Consider the following 25,317-nt stretch of genomic DNA (forward strand, 5'->3'; position numbering starts at 1 on the left):
GGCTGTCATCTGAGCTCCTTGAGAGGCTTTTGTTTCTTTTCTGAAAAAACTACTTTATATTCAAAGGCAACAGGTTCTTTCAGGATTAAAGGATCCATGTTTGCTCATAAAAGTAACATATTTTGTTCAAAATGGCCTACGAAAGTTTATTCAGCTTTAGTCCTTGTTGAGCTGGGACACTGAACAACAAATGATGCTACTCTCAGTGACATGGACCAGCAATGTAGCTGAACAGGAACATCTCCAGAAACAGGAAGCAGGACAAGAACTTCAGGCCCTAAAGGAGGCTCTATTCACCAAAAGCAAGTTGAGTCACACCTGTGGATAAGAGCACCTGCAGCTTGACCAAACTGGATGATCTGGGTGGATTCTTCTTCAGACATGATCTCTGGTTGCAGAGAGAAAGAGGACGGTCGTGACAACTCACACTTCTGCTTGTCCTCCCAAGACTTCAGGGTGCTCTCAAATGCCTAAAAACACAGTAAGCAAACTATGAAGTACCTTGTAAAACTCCTATAAAAACCCAGTGACTGTGCCTATGCCTGTAAAACATGTAGATCTGGTACAGGCACTTTTCACTGCAGGGCCCAGTAGTTAAGTTGCTTATAACTTTGCTAAGTAGCTGTCTGGGATGAAGTTTTCCATGCCACATGCTTGCCTTGGCTGAATTTCTATTTAAGCACAGTTTTAGTCAAAATTACTGGGCAGTACTGAGAGCCAGACTTAAAAAATCCAACAATTCTCTACTGGTGGCAGCCTTTTCTTTGAGCAGCTGTATCACCTTTACACCTCAGTATTACTGAGACACTTCAGAGCTTGAAATTAAAAATGTTCAAGGCTCCTCCTTATCTGGAAGTAAACTGGGCTTCCCTAGGAACTGGTGGGCCAAGCATCTGAACTCAGAGCTAGGACCTGACACATTTGAAACCTTACTGATACTCCTGTGGGCAGCAGGTAGTGGTGTAGGAAGAAGCAAAACAGATCCAATGTAGAAGGATTTATATTGAATATGGTGAGAATGAAAACTATGGAGCCTTGTGGTAAAGCACTCTCTTCCCCTACTGCCTCTAACACTGGAAAACCAGGCTCTGTCAGCTCAGTGCAAGCTACCTGCCGATCTCACTCTTGCTGATGACTCTTTAGTGCTCCAGATGAGGCCAAACAAATACGGGAATTTGAGTTTTTCCATCTTCAGTTTAGGAAATTATATAACCCAAATCACATTTGAAAAATGTTACCAAAGGTACAGGGTCACATGCATCAAGTCCACTTCAACTGAAGAGGACAGGTTTGCTCTGTGAAAGAAGGAGTATGCAGTGACCTTTAAAAGGACAGCAGGAAAAACAAGGGTAAGTTGAGACAAAGTTGAGTGTGCAACTGCAAAACTGGAACCTCTTCCTCACTGGCAATTCCATGACTGCAAAACCAAGTTGGTAGGCAATTAGGAATGGGCTGGCACAATCATAGCTGTGATTTCTGATGGCCCAACACATAGCACACTCACAAGGGACTACCTTGTCTTCTCTGTCTCTTGTGCCACCTTTCCCACCATGCCCACACATAGGTTGCCTCTCCTTTTTTCCCTCCCTTTACCTTTACAGCAGCAATCCTGTTCTCTCTTGCTCTCTGTGCTATCTCTTTCAGTCATTGTCCCTCCAAGTGTCAATGTGATGCTGCAGAAGCTCTCTTACCCTTCACAAAAGATTGTGTGCACTATTCCTGTCTCCTCTCCACAACATTCACATCAGAGCTGACAGGACACTCTTTGAACTCAAAAGAGGATACATTCAGCTAGATATAAGGAAGGATTTTATATGATGAGGGGGATGAAACACTGGCACAGGTTGCCCAGAGAAGTGGTGGATGCCCCATCTCTGGCAACATTTAGACCACAGGCTCGATGGGGCTTTAAGCAACCTGGTCTAGTGGAAGGTGTCCCTCCCCAAGGGGCTTGGACTAGATGACCTTTAAAGTCCCTTCCAACCCAAACCATTCTGTGGTTCTATGATCAACACCCACTGCTCTCCCAGTTAAGAGGTCTCTGGTCTCCTGTCCTACCACGATAGGGGCTTTGTATGCCCACCTTTGCTCTCCTTTCATACTATCATCTTTGTCATTCCCTTGCCAGGCAATCTGCCTCAGGCCTGTGTATCAGGCTGCTTTCCCTTTTTCCCTTTGTTGTACTCCTTCTTATTGTGATTCAGCAGGTGAGTCCCTTTGCAGAGGACTTTGATTTGCTCTGGAAGCTGGGTAAAGGGGTGTTATGCTGGAAAATATGAAGATCTGCTCTCAACTGAACTGTTTATGCATGGACAGTCACAGAGCTGGGAGGACTCAAAGTGTGTCTGTGCCACAGCATGGTCTTTATCCTTTCCTTTGTCTCACCACTGCTCAGTCATATAGCAAAAGAGCAAGGAGGCTTCCTTATCTGCTGGTACTCATCAGATATATTTGAAAATTATGAGATGAGACTGACACACACTTCTGGAACAAGGCAAAAGACACTGTTTTGCATGGTCAATGAAGCCAGATACTGAATAACAATGACAAATTAAAACATTGACCGTCTGAATCTAGACAATCCACAGTGCTTGGCGAGGCAGGCATCCTGTAGAAAAAACAGCATGCAAGCATGTTAAGAAACACTGTCTTAAGGCAACTAGAAAAGGAAGTAAAATAAGCTTGCATAAACAACCTTACTTATGACATTTCCCAAGTGCTGAATGCAAGTTTAATCACGTTCTTTCCCAAAAGGTTTATGGTGTGTAATAAAATATGCTTCTTGCATTCACAAAGATCATGTTCACGTGTGGCCCTGTCCATGCTCTCCAGAAATATGTGACGTTGAAACACATGTATACTGCACAAGCAATTCAGGATGCTCTTACCCTGTCTCGGGTGAGGGTCTGTGCCCTGTTCTTATGAACAATCCAAATGTAACCTGGAGGCTGGATCCAGGCTTCTCCATCCACTTGCACAGGAACTCCTTCTTCTCCAAGGATTGCTATCTTTACTGTCCGGCACTGCAAGGAGTGACTGGGTCAGAAGAATGCTAAAAGGTTGATTTTCCAAAAGCATAAGCCATTCTCTGTCATTCCAAAGCCCCTCCCCAGGTGCTGTAGCTTTGGTGCTACTTGAGGCACACACATCTAGGCAGCAGGACACACCTCAGCCTTGAGCAGCGGGGAACACCTGCTTTGCCTTTGGACTAATCTGTATTTGAGTTGTTGGTCTAACTCCTACTAAAATGAATGCTAGCAAACAATTCCATACTCAAATTGCCCCTGAGCACGTCCATTTCCAACCCTGGCGAATGCTCTTTCCATGGACCAGACAGAGCAGAAAGAAGGGCTTTACAAAGTCCACCAGCTGGAGAGGGGGCAGGCAGGAAGAGCTCACAAAAGCAGCTGATACCTGTGCAATCCGGTGATGCTGTAGGTTTATCACACGTGATACTGCCATCTGCATGCTACCAAACACGGCTACCACCTCCAAAATCTTGTCATCAAAGGAAGGGGCTGTAAATGTCTGCCACATACAAGGGAGAGAGAATTCAGCTGAGGCACAGCTCTCTTGGAGATGTTTCCTTTACCCCCTATTGGTGCCAACCTGGGGGTTGGCTCTTAATTGTGCTCTTTAATCTGTATAAAATTAACAAGGTTAGAAAGTGAAGATCTGGAACGAGCTAGAAGTGAAAAAGGGAAGCTTCCAATTGCTAAAGTATAATTCAGACATGAAAGCTGTAGGTCATACGGCGATAATTATTTTTTTGAAAGTAGGCACTCCAAAATATTTCCAAAGAATACAACGTTTCTGAGTGAATCTAGCTGCCTTTGCTATCAAGGGGCTTTACTTCTCTTTACTTCTCTGTGTTGACAAGGGCAACCTAAAGAACTTCCTGCAGGTCCAAATGCTCTGGTGATGTTTTTTTCTAAATCCTTACAGACTGCCTGGGTATGAAAGCTGCTAAAGGTTAGGTTTCAGTATCTCAGCCACATCCAACAGAAAGTGCATGCAGACAGGCCCCCTGCCCTCTTCTTCCAAGCACTATTTTCAGAGGCTGTGACCTCAAAAGCAACAGTAAGTAGAAACATTTCCTGTACAGTCTTAGAGAATACTCACATCATCTTCCTTGGTTCCCCCCCAGAAGTTGGTGCCTCCTGCATAGCTGGGAATGTTGAGCACAGCAATCCCCTGGAGACTGGGCAGAGGGATTGGCCTCCCATCGCACTGCACAAAAATGAAGGCAACACTAGTCTCAGCCCAGCAGGAGAGAGACCCTCCTGCCAGAGCACATGCTCTGTGAACAGAAAACAGCCAGCACCATCTTAGTAATACAGTAATTCAGGTTTCTTCCTGTTCATTCTTGGCCTAGAAGAGTAGAAGGTATCCACTCAAGCCTCATGAGCCACACATCTTCTGGCAGACATGTTCTTCAACAAACTCTTGTTTCTTTTCCTCTAACAGGAATAGGACACACCTGAGAGGCTTGGCAAAGCCTCTTGATTTATTTCTCAAGAAAGTGGAATACAACTCCTGAAACATCCATGTGATGAGGGTCTTCTCCTGCAAGTTACCTGTTTATGCTGTACATGACCTATACAAAAGTATTTCTTTTCCAGCTGGATACACATCACAGCACAGTTAAATTCAGAACTTTCCACTGCACCCACCATCAAAAATTATGTGCTCACGTGAGAAACCACATGGAACGTAACAATCTTATCCATGCTGAACACTGCACTGCGAACAGCAAATACTTTCCAGCAGGATGATACTTCTTCCCTTTTGGGCTTAGAATACAAGTTATGCTCCTGAACCAGGAAAAGCCACTTTTAGTTAGCTCAGCGTGACACATAGCCAAGTACATTGTTTCAGGCAGACAAATGTCACCAAGCCAAATCACCATGCCAAAAATCACAGTGCCTGAAGGAGATGGAATTAGGCATCCCAGTCTTAGGAACACAAGAACATGCTAATTCCTCACCTCCAGCAAGACCTTCTGCTCCAGGTTTTTATATGTTCTGTGCAGCAGCTCCTTGGTCCCCAATACTCCATACCACATCATATTCTTAGTACGACTTCTAAGGGGGCAAACAAAAAGAGAAAAAGTCAGCACAGACATTTACCCTTTCACTAAGAAGGAATGAAATCTTCACATTGAAATGGTACCTGCTACATCCTTAACCACAAAGGTGCTTTGCTTCCAAAAGGGTCAATTGTTTCAAGTGGTCACTGTGCTAGAAAACTACTTCCCTTTAAGTAAATGTCAGGTAGGAATCAAGCATGAGTAACAGACACTACCAGAAATATACACAGACTGCCCTGGCACAGAACTTGTCCATCTCATACACCAAGACATCAACAGTGCTTGGCTGTATTAGCTCATATACAGCAAATATAGCCAATCCTAGGCTACACAAAGCATCCTGTAGTTGCTCAGGTATTCAAAAGGCCAAACCTGTGGTTTGTATTGAATCAGGATCAATGCCAAAACCAGCCTCTGCTGCATTTAGAATTGAGATGTGTTTCTCTCTGTGCGTGAGATGATATAAATAGAACCAATGTGCTAAATGTTGCTCCAATGTAGCAACTTAAATACCTTATAGCATAATGAACCAGTAATAAATCAGTAACTTATCTCTTCCATCATGATTTCAAGCCTTGAAGGAGCATTATGTAGACAATACACCTACTCAGCACATTGTACACAATCAGCTTCAAAACCACACAGAAGCATGAAGTGGTTCAGTCACTTTTGGCATAATTCCAAAGGTCATTTAAAACCAAACTCACCTGCATTTCTCTGGGTGCTCATCACGTTTGTTGTTGAAGTCCAAGGAAATCTTTGCATCCAGTCCAATTCCAAAGTAATTATTCATGACACACTTCTCAGTGTAACATTCACTGCCAAACAGAAGAACAAAACTTCCGCTCATAAGTCTTGTTACCATTTGGTGCGTATCTCACACAGAATCATTTAGATTGGAAAAGACCACCAAGCCCAACTGTGTCAGATGTGTGTCACTGCACATTCCATAAGCTGATCCTTAAGCTCTAGAATCCACCATATGAATCCATTTATGGAACTCCAGGCTGTTGCAGTCCATTACTTTGGTCCATAAATGAATCCCCCTCTCTGCTGAGGTCCGTTTGCAAATGCCCATGCCCTCCCTTCCAGCTCCTGAGCATACTCACAGATTTTCAGGCTCAGAGTTAAAGGGATCCGCATGGATCAACAATCGACTGATGACAGAGCTCCCAGGCAAAGAACCTGACATGCCAGCACGTATATCTGTAGGAAAATTGACCATGGAGAAGAGCATGACAAATAATAAGGAGAAAACAGGTAACGTCAAAGACTAGATAACAAGAGTTGATACATTCTTCCCTGTCATTCATGAAGAAAGCAAAGAGCATTAGTGTCTTCTTTCACTAACCCAGAGGTTAGTTCTTTTGACAAGGAGAAGGGTTTCTGGGGCTGCCTGCAGGGTTTCTGACTGACAGTGTACTGCCTAAGGCTAGCAGCACAGTTGTATAGAAACATGGAAAAGAGAAATAGGAGTTCTCTCTGCAGCAGCTTTTTTGTTCCAGGGTGAGACATGCAATATCCCTGATACAGTGAATAGAGAGAAAGGAGCAGGACTGAAGCTATGATCCAAGTTATTCAAGAATTACTGTCTCCTGCTTCTTAAATTATTAACTGGTGAACCACAAATAGTAGGTTTGTCAGAGAGAAAGGAAATTACCTGCTTCCAGAAGGAGCAATTTGAACAAGTAATTTGGGCGAAGAGATGGAAAGATACTGCTACACTGATGGGGAGAAGTTGCTGCACATCATGTGAGAGGTGGGAATTCTGCTGAGTCTGTGCACTTCCAGTCACTTCACATAAAGGAACTGCTGCTCTCAACCTATGGCTGCCATTCTTCAGAAATCTTTCTCAACAGCATCATCTCCCCCTTCTCATGGTTACTTTGAGATAAGTATCTCCTTACAATTGGCATCTAAATTCTGCCACTTCATGGCATTAATAGAAATCTGTGTCTAAGTCTTAGCTACAAACTGGAAACTACTACAGCTCATTCCAAGCCTCCACTTGCAGTTATCCACAAAGGGATTTCTCTCATGGTTGACCTTGCACAAAAGGGCATCTGGCAGGACAATCTCATGTTTTCACATGAGGACTGCAGCCTGTGCTGCAGTCACCTATGCTCCAGATGGCTGCCTCATTGGGAAGTGGTGGGTGTTATACCTACTTGGGTAGAGGATTTTTGTGTTCAGCATTGGCAAGTTGTCCCGACCTCCTGTCTGGGGAGGAAGAGATGCAGAGCTGCCCAGTGACAAACTTCCTTTGTTTATTAGTCTTTCACAAGGAGACTTGGAGGCTGTAAAACACAACACAAACTTGGCTATTGACAAACATAGTGCTGTGATTCAGACCAACGCAGGCCAAGCGGCAAGACTGGGTTAGGAATCACTCAACAGCAAAACACTTGAGCCCCCAGAAAACAAAAAAGTGACAGAACCAGTCATTAAGAGACAGAGATGTCAGATATGTGCTGCTGGAAAACCCCACAGAATGGAAGTACCAAAATGCCACAAGAAAAATGTTAGAAATGAGAAAAATGTTAGAGATGAGAAAAAGCTGGTGCCAGCAGCACAACAGATAGGTTATTTGGCTCCAAATCAATAATCAGGGAAGTTCCAAATGTATTAGCAGTGATCAAGGATCTCTAACAAATTACTCACATAACACAGTTATTAAAGCAAACTGGCTGCTGTTCTCTGTCATCTGCAAAGGATGACATGAAAAGTGCTCAAGACTGTCCTTGTCCAAGCACTGAAAACCAAGAGAATCCAGATTACTGGCTAAGGTGCAAGAAAATTTCTGAATCCTAGGTTTCATATGCTAAGATCATGGACCAACTATGAGAGATGCAGCAAAAAATTGAGTGTATAATGCATAGACTAGAACACAGAAACGTGCAAGGCCTGAAGAGCAATCATGCAAAAATTTGAGAAGAACAGAACACAGAAGGTAATACACATAACACCTCCTTCCCTTTTTATAACTAACAGAATTATAATCCACAGGCAAGATCTACATGGTGGCAGCCCCAAAGCAGTACCTTTCCTCTGGCTCCTCCCCTTGGACACTCCATAGCTGCTGCTGTGTGATGACTGCATGGATATTTTATCCTCGTTCCTCAGCTCCTTGCCTTCCTCAGAGGCTGAGAGACTAAGGAGGAAGCCCTCTTGCTCCTGGGTCTGAGCATTCTGCTCATCTACAGCTGTATGAAGAGATAAAGCAGGTGAGTACCTCACAGCTCTTCTGGCAAGGAATACCTCCCACTCATGTAAATAACAACAGGATGGGATTCTAAATGTCCTGATTCCTTAAAGGAAAGAATAGGAATAACACAAAGCTTTCCTTTATCATTTGTCTCAGCTCTGCTCTGGAGAGCTTTTGGAACCAGGTTGGCTTAGCCTCTTTGTTTACTTTGCTGAGCTCTTTAGCAGTCAGGCTCTAAATAGAAGTGTCTATTTTTAATGCCACAGGTACTCAGGCATCCTGAGATGTAAACTGTGCTAGAGGTGATGGGCTTCCATTTATTTGCACTTAGATGTTGCCAGGAATTCTAATCAGACAGACATGAAATGATTAATGAATTTCCTGTTTGTTTAATCTGTAGTGGTGCAATAACATAAGGCACTTGAAATGGGGACTTAGACACACATAATCAAAAAGGAAGAAAACAGCAGTCGGTAAAAACCAATACAATCAGAAGAAAGAATCAGATTGCACACTCTGGAAGAAGAAAAACAGTTTGGAAAAGCTGAACAAATACATCTGAAATGTAACTGGAGTTTGCTCGAGAGCTCGTAAGATTTAAACGCTAGCATGCTGCCTAAAGAAATCAAAACTTACTTCGCAAGCAATCAACAAGTCTTTTCCTCCCCAGCAGCCCCTGCCAGGGCTCAGCTCTGAATGCCCTCAGCTGCTCTACCAGCTCACTGCCTGCACAGATCACCCCCTTCTTTCAGTCTCTTCCTCTCTATTGTGCTGACCCGGTAGTTCAGCAGAACTACCCGTGAAGCAATCCAACCCACTCGTGCAGCAGAAACAGGAACACTTCTAGCTGGATTAAGCAAATTGCTTGGGCTCCAATAGAACTTCACAAACATCAAACTGGCGTACGGCAAGCAGCAGCAAAGTGAAGGAGCAGTGAGGTCAAGGCCTCCTGTTTCACCAGAAGTAGGCTGTTTGCTGGACTTCCACTATTCACCTCCAGCAAATGTTGTATACAGTGCTGCAGTGCTGGAAATCCAAGCAACTTTGCAATGATTTGTAACTTACTACACAGTTGTTCAGAGTGCACTCCTGGATGTGCATGGATGTTAGATCTGCAATTTCAATGCTTTTATCTCCAGTAACAATCTGTTAAGTACTTCCTTTGGTCTCAGTTAACCCCCGACTTTATGACTAACACTTGGAGACTGATGCCTTTCTAAGGAAAAGAAACTTGGAGCATTGGGGGTGTGTGCCTGGAGACAGACAAGGGTCAAGACATGGAGAAGAGGGTTACCTGCCTAAGAAGTTAACATCAGAACAGAAATTACTTGCACCAAAGTGCAGTATTATAAGTTTTTCCCAGGAACAAAGCTCATTTAAGAAGCTCCTGCCCTCTCCTGCAGTTGTACCACAGCAACGTTTTGCTGGCCTCTGCTATAAAGAAATTGAAACAATGTTAAAATACTTAAAATCCCTTCTTCCCAATTATTTTCAGATCTGTTTTACAGCAAGGCCACACAAAGATCTGCACTGACACAATTGCGGTATGGGTGGGGACAGGCAGGAAATGCAAATTAACAGTGTGGTAGGGTAGGAACTTCCTAAACCAGCCAGCTAGAAGAGAACACACCTTGAACTTCAGACTCATTTATTAAGCAATGTTTCCAGAAGGTGGGCTTGGTAGAGATGACACTGAAACTAAATGGTCAGAGTTACTGAATAGCTTCTCTAGCTCAGGAAAGCTGCTTTCAATAAAGAAGCCTGCTGCCCCCCAGAATAAAGGAAATTTATACTTCTTAAGAGGCTGTAGGAAGTGACAAGCAGGACTCCTGAAGGGTTACCTTTCTCTGCATGCTCTATTATCTGGCGAATGGCTTTTTTCAAGCTGTTGGCTCTCAGCATGAGCTGCTCTCGGGGACGGAATATCTGGGGCCGTGCAGTGCAGGCCGAGCCCACTGAGAGCTCACTTGAAGAGTCACCTGCACTGCCCGACCCATCCCCATCCTCTGTCTCCTCTGCAATGGTGGGAGGAGGGTTGGGCAGAGAGGAAGACGCTTGAGATTCATCATTCAGTGTCTTCAGCAATAAGTCCAGCTTCTCCTTCAGGACAGAGCACTACATGAAGAAGAACAACATGTGAGTAGAACTAACAGTTGCCTGGGTAGCTCATTCTTTCAGTGCTAACTGAACTGCTGCTAACCCAGTTCTCTGAAAACAGAGCAGTTTTACACTTCAGAAGCAGAAACCCAAACATTTTTTCAAATTTTACCTTCCTGGCCATGACCTCTGACTCCTCTGAGCTTTCTGTTGCCTTCTCATAGGCTTTCCCTACTCGAGCCACAAAATCCTTCACTGTCTCACAAAGTACTCTAGACAGAGGAGCAAAACAAAATCATGCAAGGGTTGTTGCAGGATTTTCACAGTGAAATTTAGATTAGTTGTCCTCTAAGTACTCACTTGGCTGAGGAGATCACCACTGAGTGTTGGTCAGAAGTCAAAATTTTGGACAAATGAGCAGCCACAGAATCTTCATAGCAGAGAATCTTCTGCACCTGTTGACAATCAGAAAGAAACACTGGGGTGCTGCTGCTTCCCAGCATTACAACATATGCTGTGAAATCCTGGCTCCTCTAAGAGTACCTATCACTCTACAGATTTTTTTTGCCCTGAAAAAGTTCCACAGAGTCCAGGGCTCTGTTACTCACTGAAGACCTGAACCTGATCAAGAAACTAATTCTGAACCTACAAATCATCAGCAGTCCTTAGAGTCTCTGATCAACTGCAAATCTGAAAGCACTGAGGGTCTTCATGACTGCTATGCAGTTTGCCACTATTTCAACAACTTGACATAATGAAGCAAATAAAAGCCAGTAATTTCCTTTCCATTCAATTCCAAAGTATCTTCTCATCCCTCATTATGGTTGTTGACTTTGGTAACCCAACCTCCATCTTTCTCCATAATGCTTCACTGACTTAAAGCCCTGGATCTTTGCAGCTCTGGCTACACCCATGGCTTAGCTCTGCTCCACTGGAGCTCAGCCACTGCCTCCTATCTCGTGTGCTCCAAGGCTGGTGCTCCAGACCCCTGCCCCTCCTGAGAAGTACCTCTGAATTCTCACTGCAATCTTCAGTGACTGTGGAAGTGGAGGCCTGGCGAGGGAGTTTGGTTTCATACACCATGATGCTCCACCTGTTGAAAATCATACTTGTCACTACAATGCAGATGGTTTCCTCTGTTATCCAAATATAACAGGTTAGAACCTCAAAGCAGAACAAACTGCACTTTGGGGAGCCATCACTGATATAAAGAAGCCACAGAGTGGCAATGGAAATACAGAAGGGCTGAACTGGGGAAGAAGGAAGCATGACACTATGAACAAGTATTCTACAGCACAGGGAATATCTCTACTTCTTCCCTCTCCACAAAAATTCCACTGGCATTACTTGATTCAACATAAGAGATGCCAAGATGCAACTCTAAAGGCATGAGACAGTCTTATATATTATGTACAAAGACATATACAGGAGGTATCAATACCAAGCATTGACACCCACTTCTGTATTTGGCTTTCACTTCTAAGCCAAGCTCAAGATAAACTGGTTTAGATTTACAAAGAAGAAATTGCTTTTAAAAAAAAGTCATAACTTTAAGGCTGTCTTAGGTTATGACATAAGTTTGGTTTCAAACTAGGACAAAGAAATCACAAATTCAATTGATGAGGACTCTGGGACAGAAGTGAGGACACTGGAACCCCAATAATTTCATTTTTTCTCACGAGAGGGTATCAGTAACAAAAATGTTATCTGGCATTAGTAAGAGGTCCAAAAGCTTGTCAGAGTCAGGACTGCCCCGTTCTCCTGGAAGGATATCTTCACACAACTCTTGAAGAGCAGATGATGTTAGTGATGGTTACCCACCTGTCCAGCATTTTGGTACTGGCCCTCTCCAGCTTCTCCAGGATCTGCGGGAGCTGGGTATCATCATCACAAGCAGAACCCCAGCCTAAAACACGGGCAAGGTCATTCCCTGTTCCCAAGGGCAGCACTCCCAACTGGCACTGCATTAGAGAAAAGGAAAATGAAAATGATATTCAAATGGGGAAACATGAGCCAGGAACAGCCATGAGTAACATGACTGATTCCTTAACACACCAGTCACTGGAAAACAGCTAATCCCAGGGTGGGAGAAAGTAACTGGATGGGGAAAACAGCCAGAAAAGCATACAATTAAGGAAAAATTTCCTGTACTTTTGGTTGTGAATTGAGAGAGGAGGATTTTACTGCTACCATGTCAAGGAGCACCTCGCTATAGTAAACCTCTTACAGATTTATATTTAGCCATCAGGTGGTGCCATTGTGTTTCTGTAAAATTAGCACAGACAGTTCCCAGGCAAAACAGTGCATGATATCTGTACCCCAGTGAAGTTACAGCCTATCCCTAAGACTCAGATACTACACCACAAGAATTAAAGGGAACAGAGCATAACCCATGTGGAACTCCCAAGTTTCCCAACCACAGCCCTTTCAGAGTATGTCTCTACTGGCGATGGAGCAGGAGTACTCAGAGCTACTCCTAAAGCTGGATCTTGTGGATGAACAATGGAGACAGGCATAAAGAATTAATCCATTACTGGATTTATTTCTTGCAGAAAACTAGTGCAAGAGCACTGCTATGGTAAGCTTTCAGCAGCTTCAGTCCTGGGGCAAATGATATCTGCATGACCAAGGAAAGTCCTCTTCAGCCCATGCTGTTGTTACTTCATTCCTTCATCCAACCAAGCTCCTGGGGCAGGTACCTGCTTGTGAAGGTTGAGGCTATCAATTTCAGAGAGAACCCAGCCAACACTTCCGTCCCCACCACAAACTAGAATCCGGAAAGTGTCAAATTTCTGGAATAAGCGTAAACTACAGAGAAGAGAAAGAAAAAAGCAAGAGGGAAAAACAATCAGCTGTTACAGAAAGAAATTATAATTCCAATCTAGGTAACAAACATGACAATGTTGCTTAAAGTAAGCACTGATTTTGCAATGAATACAGGTCACGGCCAGATTACAGATGAATTAAAATGGTTATAATTAAGAGATTATAAATGCAGCTAAGCAACTTACCATAGCTATTCACTACAGAAATATCTCCCAAGACATACTCATCTACTAAAGCAGGGCATTTTTGTCTCTACAGAAGAGGAGACAAGCATGTAATAGCTGATTATCCGTTGAATTAACTCCCTCTTGCAGCCTTGCTGCATCCACCCTAACATTAGCTATTTGTCACAGTTCTAAGTGCTCTGATGTCACTGCCTTCACACTCACAGCCATACCAACTAAAGCAAATCTTCAAGAGGGGGATCCTCATGCAGTCAATCAGCCATGAGATAACTGCAAGAGGATGTAAAACATCACAAGCTTTAGTTTTTCTGGGAAAGCAACATAAATCACTGCTCTGGTGCCTTGTCTGTCCCACAGGCAGGCAAACAGCTCACCAGGGTGAATTTCTCCATTCACCCTTTCCAGAATAATAAAAACAACCTCTCCTGTTTGAAACTGTGCTTCCTACTGAACATTTTTGAGATCTGCTCTTGCTTTTATTTTGGCTTTATATGTATGTTTTTTTACTATTATTATCTAAACAGGATTTGCTGTAGTACAGGATTTGCTGGCTTTACTCTGTACCATCACTTTCTTTTTAAGCAAATATATAAGAGCATCTCTTTTAGAAGTGTGCACCGCAGCTCAAGAAGGTAACTGATTCCCTCCTTTCCATTCCTGCTTGAAAGCAAAATTCCTCACAACAGTCAGTCTGGCCGGGGAGGGGAACAAGAAAGCACTTAATTTTACAAGTCTTTTATAAATTATTTTTCAGCGAAACACATCCCCTCGACAGAACACTGCAGTTTTACATGCCAGTGTTTTGCAATATGCTATGGCAAAGAACCACAACAGGACTCAGGAGAGCAGAACCCAATGACCACTAATCCAGGGACACTCCCAGATTCAGCCCCTGCATCTACAGATCTAGTCAAAGACTTGGAGTCACTGGGAGGAAAAGATGAAGAAAATTCACCTTGTGTTGGCTCTCATTATAAGGAGCACCAATTAATGACAAAAGTTACTTAAATCTGACGCAACAGAAAACCAATTGGAAGTGGACAAACTTAAGACAAAACTTTTCTTTTAAATGAGAGTTGCAAAAATACACAAAAGATGTTTATTTTACAGCACTCACTTTTTTTTATATCCACAGATACTCTAGCATAATTTGGCAAAAAGTCTGAAGCATAACTTAGATCCTAGGGCAGAACCAGCTTTACCAAAAGAGTAACACTCTTAAAGACTCAAAAGAGTCTCTCCACAATATCACCACAAAGTCTTTGAAGGATGGAAGTTATACAGACTTCTCAGATAAGTTACTTCTCAATAAATCTCATCTTGACAATATTAATTTGCTATCTATGACATCTGTTCACTTGAGTTAACTGAAATTAACTTTTCTTAGCAGTATATGAGGATGCCTGTTAAAAGACTGTTTGCTGACAAGTTTTCTTATGGGTTCAAGCTTTCCATGCTTGGTCTTCTTCCAGGGGAGTGTTTTTGGAATTCCCCCAAAATGCCTCAGGCTGTCTTGCTATTACTGATGAATGGATATAATAACCTTTGCGACAACATTTTTCGATTTTAGCTAATCAGTAACACTTAACACAGAGAGAGGAAAATCCCTCCAAACCTCACGTGTTTAGTTTTCTCTGAGGAATAGGTTCCCTGTTATATTTGAGGATGAGCTTAACCAAGTAAATCCCTTGTACTTTCTGGGTATTTACAAGGAATTTTTGTTTCAAAAAAAAAAAATCTGCCTACCCAAGGTGAGGTCCTCCATTCATGAGGTCAAAGACCTGGGCTGGATTCAGCAGTTGTTTGAATCTTCGCAGAAATTTTACACCTTGGTTGTCTCCACTTTTTGAGTTGACAAAGACCAACAAAGGGCTTGTGCAAGAAGGGGGACAGGTGGCTTTCCAGAAACCTGTTGGGGCAAAGGAAAGAGAGAGGGAGGAAAAGCCAAGAGATGTGAAGCTGCCCATGGGGATGGATGGAGAGAAAAACCAGCAGCCCACACCCCAGCCCAGCTATAAAGCAGCTAATATTTTCCTTGTGCTTATGGCACTCACTAGTGAATGCCAAATGTGCACAGCCCTGAATTCAGCAGAACCACACCTCATGCTGCCAAATGTCACACTTATGTCCTAGCAGTATGCCAAAATTTTCAGCTTCCCCAACCTTCCCAAACTGCTTCTGCAATATAGTTATTGTCAATAAATTTAATCAGCTGCAGCTCAGCAAACACTGATATTACAGGGAGATAAACTGAATGCAAAGCAAACAGTTCACTGTCATACTCAGCAAACTGGCGAGTTTCAGCAACAGCAAAAGCAGAACATTCAGCTGACAGAACCTGGCATTAATAGTGCCAGCTGAAGTGACTATGACTGAGAGGAAGTGAAAGAAGTGCTACTTACTAGGAATACTTACCATCTGAATCAATGCTGTTAAGAGCAGTAGGAGGAATGACAGACACTTTGCAGAGCCCAAGAGGGCACTTGTTTGGCAACAACTCTTTACATGCTGTGTGCACCTGGAAAAACCACCAAAAAGGAGTAATTCAGACTCTTTTGGACATTGTGGTATAACTCCTAAAGCCACCCAAAAGAAGTTGTAAGAGGAAGAATGGCAGAGGGGGTGAAATCACCAAAAAATGTCAATTGATAAATATATCAATAAAATTATTTTAAGAATGATCTAATCAGAGCCTTCTATGAATTCTCTTCTTTCCATTAGTATGTACTTTCCTGCCATTTGAATTTATGAGACCAGCACTTTCAGTGCTGAGAGAACCAGATACCAGCTTCTGTGGCTTTAGGAGCCTTCAGGCATTCTGCTTTCAAAATCCCAGCCTCAACTGAGAGATCTGAAGTAGCAACAAAAGAAAAAGCTGGGAACTCAAGAGAATAAGAAAGCAAAAAACAAACCAGGAAGACATGAGAGATATAAGAGGTAAAAGAAGAAAATATTAATGAAGCCACTCAAAAAAGGAAATACAAAGTAGAGCAGGGCTTTTCTGGTACACAAAGACTGTAAGATAGAGGGTTTGCTTGGCATTTGAGCCCCTCATTCTAAAAACATATTTTGTGATACTTCTCCTACTAGTATTATAGACAACTGAAAACACAGCAAGATCTGCATCACTTCAGTGGTTAGGCAAGAGCAATCTATTACAATGGAAGGGAAACTGCTATTATTAAAATAGCTGAGTATTCCTTATAGTTTGTTGAACCTTTTCAACCTGTAGAAATAACAAATAATGGCTCCTTAAAATCCAATGTAGTCCATGACAGAAGCTTTGATTCATGTCTACCGTACTTAGATTCTTCTATGAAAGCTCACTCTCAAAATAAAATGAGCTTGGCTAGAAGCAGGATACTTTTTTCAGGTCTTGCTTTTATATATCACAGCAACACTTTTGAGCACAAATTAAATTCCTATTTCTTGCAGAACAATAAAGTCCTTCATGGCAAACACTGACAGCATGGTTAGAGATTTTATTCTAAGCAAGTGTCATTAAAAGAACATACCATAGAGCTGATGAAAAGCTGTCCTTTTACTGAAAGGACACTTATGATCACACTTATTCAACTCACCATGGCTTTGCACCACAGGCAGCGCCAGTCTTGCAAACGCAGGACACTGCCACAGGTTTTATCACACACAGTGCATTTGGCACTCACGGGCAGGTTTCCTTCCAGCCACTGATGTGGCATTGAGATCTGCAAAAGGGACAGAAGCGTAAAAGTACAGGAGACATCATGACTCTGAGATACATAGAGAAGCAAGTCTTTATATGCACTGTTTAAGGACAGCAAAGGCAATTTCTAGAAAACACCTAAGGACCAATTCTGGCATTTTACATCATGCTCAAGCACAGAGTCCAGGTGACTCACCCCAGGCTACTCAGGAAACACTGACTTGCATGAGACATCCCAATATGCTAAGGTGCTGTTCCAAACACTCATTTCTTTTTCTTTTGCCAAAACTTAGATCAAGTTCCCCATGCCTCCAATTATTTAATCTCAACTCCCCCAGTCCACAGCAGTTTATTTCTACTCAGGAGTCCCTTGCTATCCTGGTTGGACTTTTCACACAAAATCTCATGATTTGACAGTAGAAATCTTTTCCATGTAAAGGCAGAATTTGCTATTTACAAAATGAAAAAAAAGCTACAGAACACAAGGCAGTGCCTCCCTATCAAGGCAAGGCTGGAAAAGTTCAAACTAACACCTACCCCATCTTCATCCTCAATGATATCCTTCCCAATAGAGGCCAGAGTTGTCCACTTGCAATTGTTGGTTGCCCGCACAGCACAGCGCTTGTGGGCTTTAAACTTGCACACTAGGGAGGAAGAAATGAATGTAATTAATCCTGCCTCAGGAGGTCTAACGTGGCAGCGTGTATTTGGCTCCAGAAGAAAGCATGGGCACACTCTATCCTTTTTAGCATCACCAAAACAATCAGCTCTAAGTGTTCTGATCTAGCTTTTAATTCTTGCCTTGTCATTTTTGCCAGTTGCTTGTACAAAGCTTAGTGATCAACTTGTTAAATTTAATATGATTTACATAGTCACACACTCCTCCGTCGTTTTACACAATGTAGGTGTCACCGCATTCATGTCAGACACATGAGCTGTGCCAGGCATTTCTGCTAAGCCAAAGCTGGGGAAAGGGGAACCTCCTGGCACTCAAACATTAAACAAAGATGTTCTTACAAATACAGTTATTCCCGTGAATAGGAGTCTTCTTTTGAATATTCTCTCAGACACCTCAGAAGTGTCTGAGAGGCACTTCTGCACTGTCATTGCAGACACATGACTTTAATAAGGGATGGCAGTATTTGGGTATACGGGCAAAAACAAAAATAAAACGAGGCTGTTTCTCCCCAGGCAAAAGACGAGAGCACACCTACCTTCACAGGACAGCCCATGTGACGTGACCCCAGACAAGGCCTCCCGACACACGTTGCAGTATGTTGGCCGGGCATGGGAGCAGGCGTACCAGTTATGCATCCCTGAGAAATGGTCCATGCTGTACTGGGTAGACTGATGATATAAATGTATTACAGCAAGGTCTAAAGTAGAGCAACAAGACTTTTTTTCTCAGAAGAGCTGCATGAAGCAGTCAGAAAAAGCAGAAACAGAGCAATTTTCACTAGGAAAGAGTGCGCCACATGCAGTTTATACACATTAGCTGAAACTCAAGAAGGTCTCTAAGGCAAAAGAGACTACCTGAAGAAGCCACACCTTCAGTACAGCTCCTGTACCACCTCCCATCCTTGTCTTACTACAAGTGTGTCTAGGGAAATGAACCGGATAATTTATCTGCTAAAGAATTTATCCCCATTTTTTTGTTGGATTAAATTTTCAGAAAGATCAGTTCCCCAGCCTGGCTCATTCTGTAGCAGAGAAATGCTTGTACCGGCATAAGGGAGGCAAGCATCAGAGTGGGGAAAACACAAGACGTCTTTTTGTGGTGGCACTGCTGGTCTCACTCACCCCAGGAAGCAGGTAGATGCACTGAAGCTGGCATACTATCAAGCAGGCAAGATGTGAATTGGGACAGGGAGAATAATTGAAAAATGAAAAGACAGTGGGAGGGAAACTTGGCTTCATAACCTATCCATGCTCTGAAAATTCTCTCTGAATTCCTAGGGGAGCATATACAAAGCCAAACATTCTTTGGAGAATCACTTCAATTTATTTAGGATAAATTTTACAGAAGGTCCTAACACTGTTACCCATTGTAGTCAATAAAATGACTTCTATTAAGTTCATTCGAGCTGACTCTCAAAACAAGCTGTGATTTAGCAGAGGAAGCACAGAATACAAAGAAACACATTTTCTTATTACCTCAAAATGTTCACGGTTTTGGACAGTCTTCAGTGCTGCGATCCAATCTTCCATCTCTTTTCTGTTGTCAGCACAAAGGATGAGCTTCCGACATGGAGTGATAATCTGAAGAGAGAAAATGAGGAGTGGACATGTCAGTGAGACAGCAAAATACCTTACCACTAGTGCAGTCTGTTGAAGCTATTTTCAGAGCTACACAATGAAAGTTATTTGCACCTCTGAACTGTGCTTCTCTTCCACCACAGCACACCTTAATTTCTTCCTAAATGTATAGAACCACCAAGATTTTAGCTGTCATTCCCAATACTGAACTGAGTAAAGAAATCTCTCATACCTAAATAACAGCACAACACAAATCAAGCATGGAGCAGCAGGAGTAATTATGTGCAGACCTTGCATAAGTATTTTTAAAGGACTTACTGTACTTTCAAAACTGGTAAGAACATAAAGACATTTTGTTAATAGCATAGTATACCAGTTTCTAGCAATTAATGAGTCAGATAACATACTCTACAATATCATTCTAAAATTTTGTTTAGTCATGACAATTTGTTTAGTCTCCCTCATGGGGAGGGGAGCAACAAAATAAGCAATTTGAACCGTCATGTTTTCTGAGGGCTTGTTCTACCTACTTAAAAGATATTCTAACAAATAGTCCCCTATCAGGCTGAAGCTCTGGTGAGTTTACCTCCCTCCAACAATCCCATCCTCAGTGTGTTTGTACCCTGGGCTAATTCCCATGCATTAGTTGCCCTGTGTTAAATAAACAATATTTTAACAAACCAGCAGAAGACATGCAGGGTGACCAAAGTTCCCCTTTGCCCAGGGAGACACCAGGCCTCTGTGTCCTCTACCACCAACTCCCTCTCCTTCAGTCAGCTGGTGGCAGCAGAGAGAAATAAAAGCTCTGCTTTTCAGAGGACCATGTCTGCTGTTCTCAGAGCTGCCCATTCAGCTGGAGTCCAGACTTGACTATATACCAACCGTTATTCTTCCTAAGACTAAAGTCTTTCTTCCCCACAGTGCAGTTATCTCACTGTCTCTTTTGCACACCTCTGCATTGATTTCCATCAAGCTGACTTAAATTAGATCAATACTGAAGTGTTTGCAAGACCTGGATTTAAGAAAAGCTGCATTAAGGTTGAGTACTGTTACTGTTAACAAAAATCAAAAGGCTCCCTTTTATGTCAATTCTAACATTTCCAGCAGTCCAGACTCTCCTGCACCCCTCTACATACAGTACATGAAAAAAATTTGTCTACATCATCTGCTTTTCAAGCAAATTGTACCTAACACCTGAAAGAATGGATTAAAATAAACTAGGATTGTGTCAATCTCATGAAGCCCAATCATTCAGCCAAAGTTTTGTTAATGAACACTAAAATACCCACACACATCACCCCAATACCTGATGTCCCGGTTTTCCAGTCTGTTTCTCACTTCTCTCATCATCATTCATAAAACAGATTAAAAATAAAAGCCTCTGAAGTTGAACACCAAACTTTTAGTTGATGTTGAAGTGCCTCAGAGCATTCGCCAAGAAATGTGGATGTAATGTCAACAAAAAAGATACACCTGGAAAGTTCTGCTTTATTTTAAGGTCTGCAATTTTTCAAACTGTGTTTCTTTTCATTCACAGACTGCAGATTCCCCTGCAATAACACCACCTTACCCAGAGGCACGACCAATACCTAGTAACCGGTGCTAGAGACACATGAAGTAGGCAATGAAAGGAACTAAATCTCTTTGTAAAGAAAGGACTGGCCATTCATATTAGAAACACAGTTTTTGCATTTGAAGCATTCTATCTTGGACAAAATGACCTGATCTGTATCAACTGTAAGCACACAGAAATAAATATTTACACTATTTTAAAAATAAAACTTTGAAGAAGTCCTCTCTTCCCTCACTTTCCTTTAAACATTTCCAGCTTTGAAAAAAAATTATTTTCAAAGAAGGTAATCACGGGAATGCTTCTTCTTCCTTGGGAAAGCAGGAAAGTGTTTAGTTAAATGCATTTCCATCAAAAACTCTTCTATGTAAGAATGTTTGCCCTAGAGAAACTTGTTCCAGAGCATGAAACACTGATGCATAAATCAGTATGAAGATAGAGAAAAACAAGGGGCATGTCTGAGTCCTGCTAAGAGGATGCAGCTTTTTCCCTGGAAGTAAAACCCAGGTTAACTTATTTGTTCAGACACCACTGGGCATCACTTTCTTCCTGGTAATAAGGCCAAGAACATCTATAGTTGCATATGTACAACAGTAGCACATATAAAGTCCAAACATCCTAGGATGAAGCATCCAAAGACCTTTCATGGCTGTAAAATCAGACAAATTCTGTAAGGAACCACCAGTTCATTTGAGTTACTGGCATGCTCTGGAGCACTAGGGAAGAACAGCTTCAGAACACTCATACTCAGTGCTGTCCCTTTTCCTATTTTTCTGCCTTTTTGGGTGGACAGAAGGAAAATGCAAACTAAACATAGTTTTTAATCACACTGGAAGACTAGAACTTTAAAACATTGACATAAAATACAGAAATACAGACATTCCTTTCATAAGAATTAATTTCTAAGGCTACTGTCTTCCTGGATAATTGGATAGAACATCCAATATAGAAAGCAACTAATTCCTTCTTAAGTCACCTACTGCATCATCTTAAAAATCCCCACATTCAGTGTTAGACAACCCTCTGTTCAAAGAACAAAGTCAAAGTTTATAAGACAAGAGGATAAATAAAGAGATCAAAAGATTTTCATACATGAATCATCCAGAAAAAGAGTCACAGAAATAAAATAAAGGGTCTATTGTGTAACTACAAACTGCAAATAAAAATGTAACTGTGCAGGACAAACATATGAAAACCATTCCCTATTAGTCAGTTCAATAGCATCATTTGCTCTGGGATTTATTGGTATTACCAGAGATGGGAAATAAAAGAATAAATCTCTTTAAAAAGCTCGCTCCTAAGGAGAACAAACTGAGACAACTCAGACTTCACTATGAAGGACAGACGAGATTTTAATGTAACTAGTGCAGCAATTATTTGGGGAAATGAAGAAACCATCCAAACCTGTTTTCCTGATTAATACGCAGCGGTATTACAGTTAAACATCTTAACAAGGATAATGAGGAATCCAGAAATGTGTTAACAGCCCCGTTCCTTTGCAGAGCAGTTCAGCAGCTCTGCTGTTCACACACCCCACACTCCCCAGCCCAGCCCAGGTACCTGGCGAGCATCAGCCCCTCGTGCCTGCCCTGTAGCGCAGCAGCTGCCGGCTCCTTCCTGCACGGGCTGTTGGGCAGCACGTGTGCTACTGCACTCGCTGAGCAACAGAAGCTCACACTCACACTCCTCCTGCCACTGTTCCCTCCCTCTCCTTGAACCAGCTATTTCAGCTCCAGACATCCCCCTGCTGAAGGATACTGACACAGGGGCAAGGCTGTTACATACACTGCACTGCACTGTCCAGGCAAGAGCAATGATCATTTTAACATCTCATAAAATCATTCTTGTTGTCTTGTTGTCTCAAAAGAAGCCATGCCAATCTTCCCCCTGGAAAGCTGTCCTTTCCCAGCCAGGAATCCAGGGAGTTCACTCTCAGTTACAACTGCAATGAGCCACCACTGTGGAACACAAGGCTTGGTTATCCCTGTTGGTGAACATGGCTACAAACGAGCATGGTCCAGCTATTTTTTTATGTTCCGGCTACAGCTTTTGACTAACATCCTGGAACAGTATATTCCACAGGATGACGACGCACTAGGTGAAGTAGCATTTCCTTTTATTTGTTCTAAATTTACAAAGCAGTAATGTCATCCAGTGACCTCTTGTTCTCATAAACGGAGAGCACAAAAACAACAATCTCACTGCTTCTGAGTTAGGATGAGGGCTGCCTTACTAGGAGTTAAAAAAAAAAAAGCAACAAAAAGTCTTCAGATTTATTTTTAATCTCATAGATTTTTGGCCTGTTTCGGGATTGGCAGAACTCTGAGCATTCCTGCCCCAAAACAGCTCAGAACTGTATTTAGATATGAGCAATTATGCAAATTAAAAGTGCTTGTTCTGCCTAAAAAGTGAGTATTAAAAACTTTTTTGATCCTAAATGCTACTGAACTTCTGGGTGTGATTCTTTAGATTTCACTCATTAGTAGAAACTGGGTGCCCAGTGCTCACTACATGGTAATATGATTGGCATCTAATCCTGACCAGAAAAAGAGCTCCACAGTCATGGTGGGGGGAAAAAAGGCTGCCAATCCCTCTAATCACTCCTGGAGAGTCATAAAAACACATGGGAATGGCAGAAAGGGTTAAAAACATTTCAAATAAGGAAAAAGGTTAATTACTAACTTCTCATTGCATATGAAACCCCTGAAATACATTTTGCAGAAATGGGGGTGATAGTCAGGTCCCCAGCAAGTAGTTATGTGCCCTCCATGAGTCATCTCAAGTCTATTAGAGAAATTCTCAATTTTCAAGCATGCCCACTCTAAATCTAAAAAAAATAAATTTGAAAATAACCACGCCTTCATTAGCTGTCTTATGCAAATACAGACACTTTTAACACTGAAAATTTAGCTTTATCTCCTCTCTCTGTCACACATGGTCCATTCCCTCTTACCAGCTGTTAACCCCACCTCTCATGTTGACCCACACTCCTCTGTCCAAAACTAACACCAGTTTACTGACATTTCAAATCCAGTCAGCTAACAAACAACAGAGCCAACAAAAGAAAACTCCTCATTTCATGTTCTAAAAATGGACTAATGTCCCTGGATGTCCTTCCCTGATGAACAGCTGTGAATAATCAGATTCGAAAGGCAGTCCCAAAAAGACTCCTGTATTAGACCAAATTTTAAACAGAAATCTGATATACTTCACCCTTTGTTGTACTGAGCAACTTTCCCCTTCCCAACAGCTGGAGCATAAACTTCATCCTCTTGTCTTGCTGCCACCCAAGACAACATTATCATCTCTGCTCACCTGGGGCATTTTCTGTCTGCCCAGAAACTTCTCAGCAATAAAGTGACAGGGTAGCCAAGCATGCCCGGGGACTGTTTGTTATCAGAGTACATCTGGTGAGCTCAGTGACCACAAAAGATGGCAAAGCAAGTTAAGACCACACTGGCCCAATCAGAGAGCTGACAGAAGAAATGTTGCGGGGGGAGATGGGGTGAGGGGACATTGAACTTCGCTAAACATAATTTTCCCGATGTGTGCATTTCTCAGAATGGCCAAATATGGGGGTATGAGAACACCTGTTCATTCTGACTGCTTCCTTTTACTCATATCCTGTTCTAATACAGACTTACATTCAAAGGTGCTAGCCATAAATCCCCCTAAGAGATCCTGCATTATTCCAAACAGTTGATGATTTGAGTACAGAGACAACAGGAATTTCTGGAGCTCTAGAGACCTAGAAACCAGAAAAAAAAAAAAAAAAAAAGTGCAAAACCTTCAGTTTGATCACATATGGCAAAGGTAAGGAAACCATCCCCCACCTGTAGCTAACTGCTATGTCTGCTTTGTATGGTGGAGAATGATCTTGGCATCCTGAGAGCCCAAGATTCAGGAAGGAAAACTGGGTGAGACTGTAATGAGGACCCAGCCATTTTTCCACTTCAGCTCCTGTTTCAGCGATAGCAGTAGTGAAATGAACACTGGAATACAATAAAACACCTCACCGGTATTCATCAGCAAGGTTCAACAACCAGCAAATCCACTGTGTTTCAAACACAATTACTGAACTCACACAGCCAAAATGGATTAAGTATGGACTAGCAAGTGCTACTCCCTTGGCAAATACACAAAAAAGAAGACTGTGAAAAAGGGAGAAGAAAACACAAAATTTGAGATTCAAACCAGCCTGTCTCAATGATGTCTGTTTCTGAAACAATTAACTCACTGCAGAGGTCAGTTAGAGCTCTCTAGAACTGCACCAATTCTCTTTCCCCAAAACCTGGATGATATGGGAAAGAAAAAGTAGCTTTTTATATAACACTGGAGAAATGCACCAGTTTTGTATGTTTTTTCATAATGCAAGATCATAGTTTCCTGCTAAAATGACCATCT

The 25,317-nt window shown here is 42.2% G+C and overlaps 1 protein-coding gene across 5 annotated transcripts in view; it reads right to left on the reverse strand.

The window, feature by feature from the left end:
• The window catches only part of DGKD (diacylglycerol kinase delta), a 61,290-nt gene that overhangs the window by 11,252 nt on the left and 24,721 nt on the right, over positions 1–25,317 (reverse strand). For all 5 annotated transcript variants that reach the window (XR_008438690.1, XM_053986651.1, XM_053986650.1 and 2 more), the window contains 21 exons: positions 19,242–19,346; positions 18,302–18,434; positions 17,625–17,731; positions 16,984–17,109; positions 15,818–15,920; positions 15,149–15,311; positions 13,091–13,199; positions 12,213–12,352; positions 11,400–11,484; positions 10,752–10,846; positions 10,564–10,663; positions 10,136–10,409; positions 8,131–8,292; positions 7,258–7,386; positions 6,199–6,295; positions 5,797–5,907; positions 4,988–5,084; positions 4,123–4,230; positions 3,415–3,528; positions 2,889–3,023; positions 319–470 (listed from right to left, as the gene is read on the reverse strand). Coding sequence is in view for 4 of the 5 variants with exons in the window: in XM_053986651.1 (XP_053842626.1) it covers positions 319–470; positions 2,889–3,023; positions 3,415–3,528; positions 4,123–4,230; positions 4,988–5,084; positions 5,797–5,907; positions 6,199–6,295; positions 7,258–7,386; positions 8,131–8,292; positions 10,136–10,409; positions 10,564–10,663; positions 10,752–10,846; positions 11,400–11,484; positions 12,213–12,352; positions 13,091–13,199; positions 15,149–15,311; positions 15,818–15,920; positions 16,984–17,109; positions 17,625–17,731; positions 18,302–18,434; positions 19,242–19,346 (2,645 nt within the window). In the remaining variant the exon portion in view is untranslated. The remainder of the gene's footprint in view (positions 1–318; positions 471–2,888; positions 3,024–3,414; positions 3,529–4,122; positions 4,231–4,987; positions 5,085–5,796; positions 5,908–6,198; positions 6,296–7,257; positions 7,387–8,130; positions 8,293–10,135; positions 10,410–10,563; positions 10,664–10,751; positions 10,847–11,399; positions 11,485–12,212; positions 12,353–13,090; positions 13,200–15,148; positions 15,312–15,817; positions 15,921–16,983; positions 17,110–17,624; positions 17,732–18,301; positions 18,435–19,241; positions 19,347–25,317) is intronic.

This window comes from Vidua macroura, chromosome 10, assembly GCF_024509145.1.
Source record: "Vidua macroura isolate BioBank_ID:100142 chromosome 10, ASM2450914v1, whole genome shotgun sequence".
In the NCBI taxonomy this organism is placed as follows: Eukaryota; Metazoa; Chordata; class Aves; order Passeriformes; family Viduidae; genus Vidua; species Vidua macroura.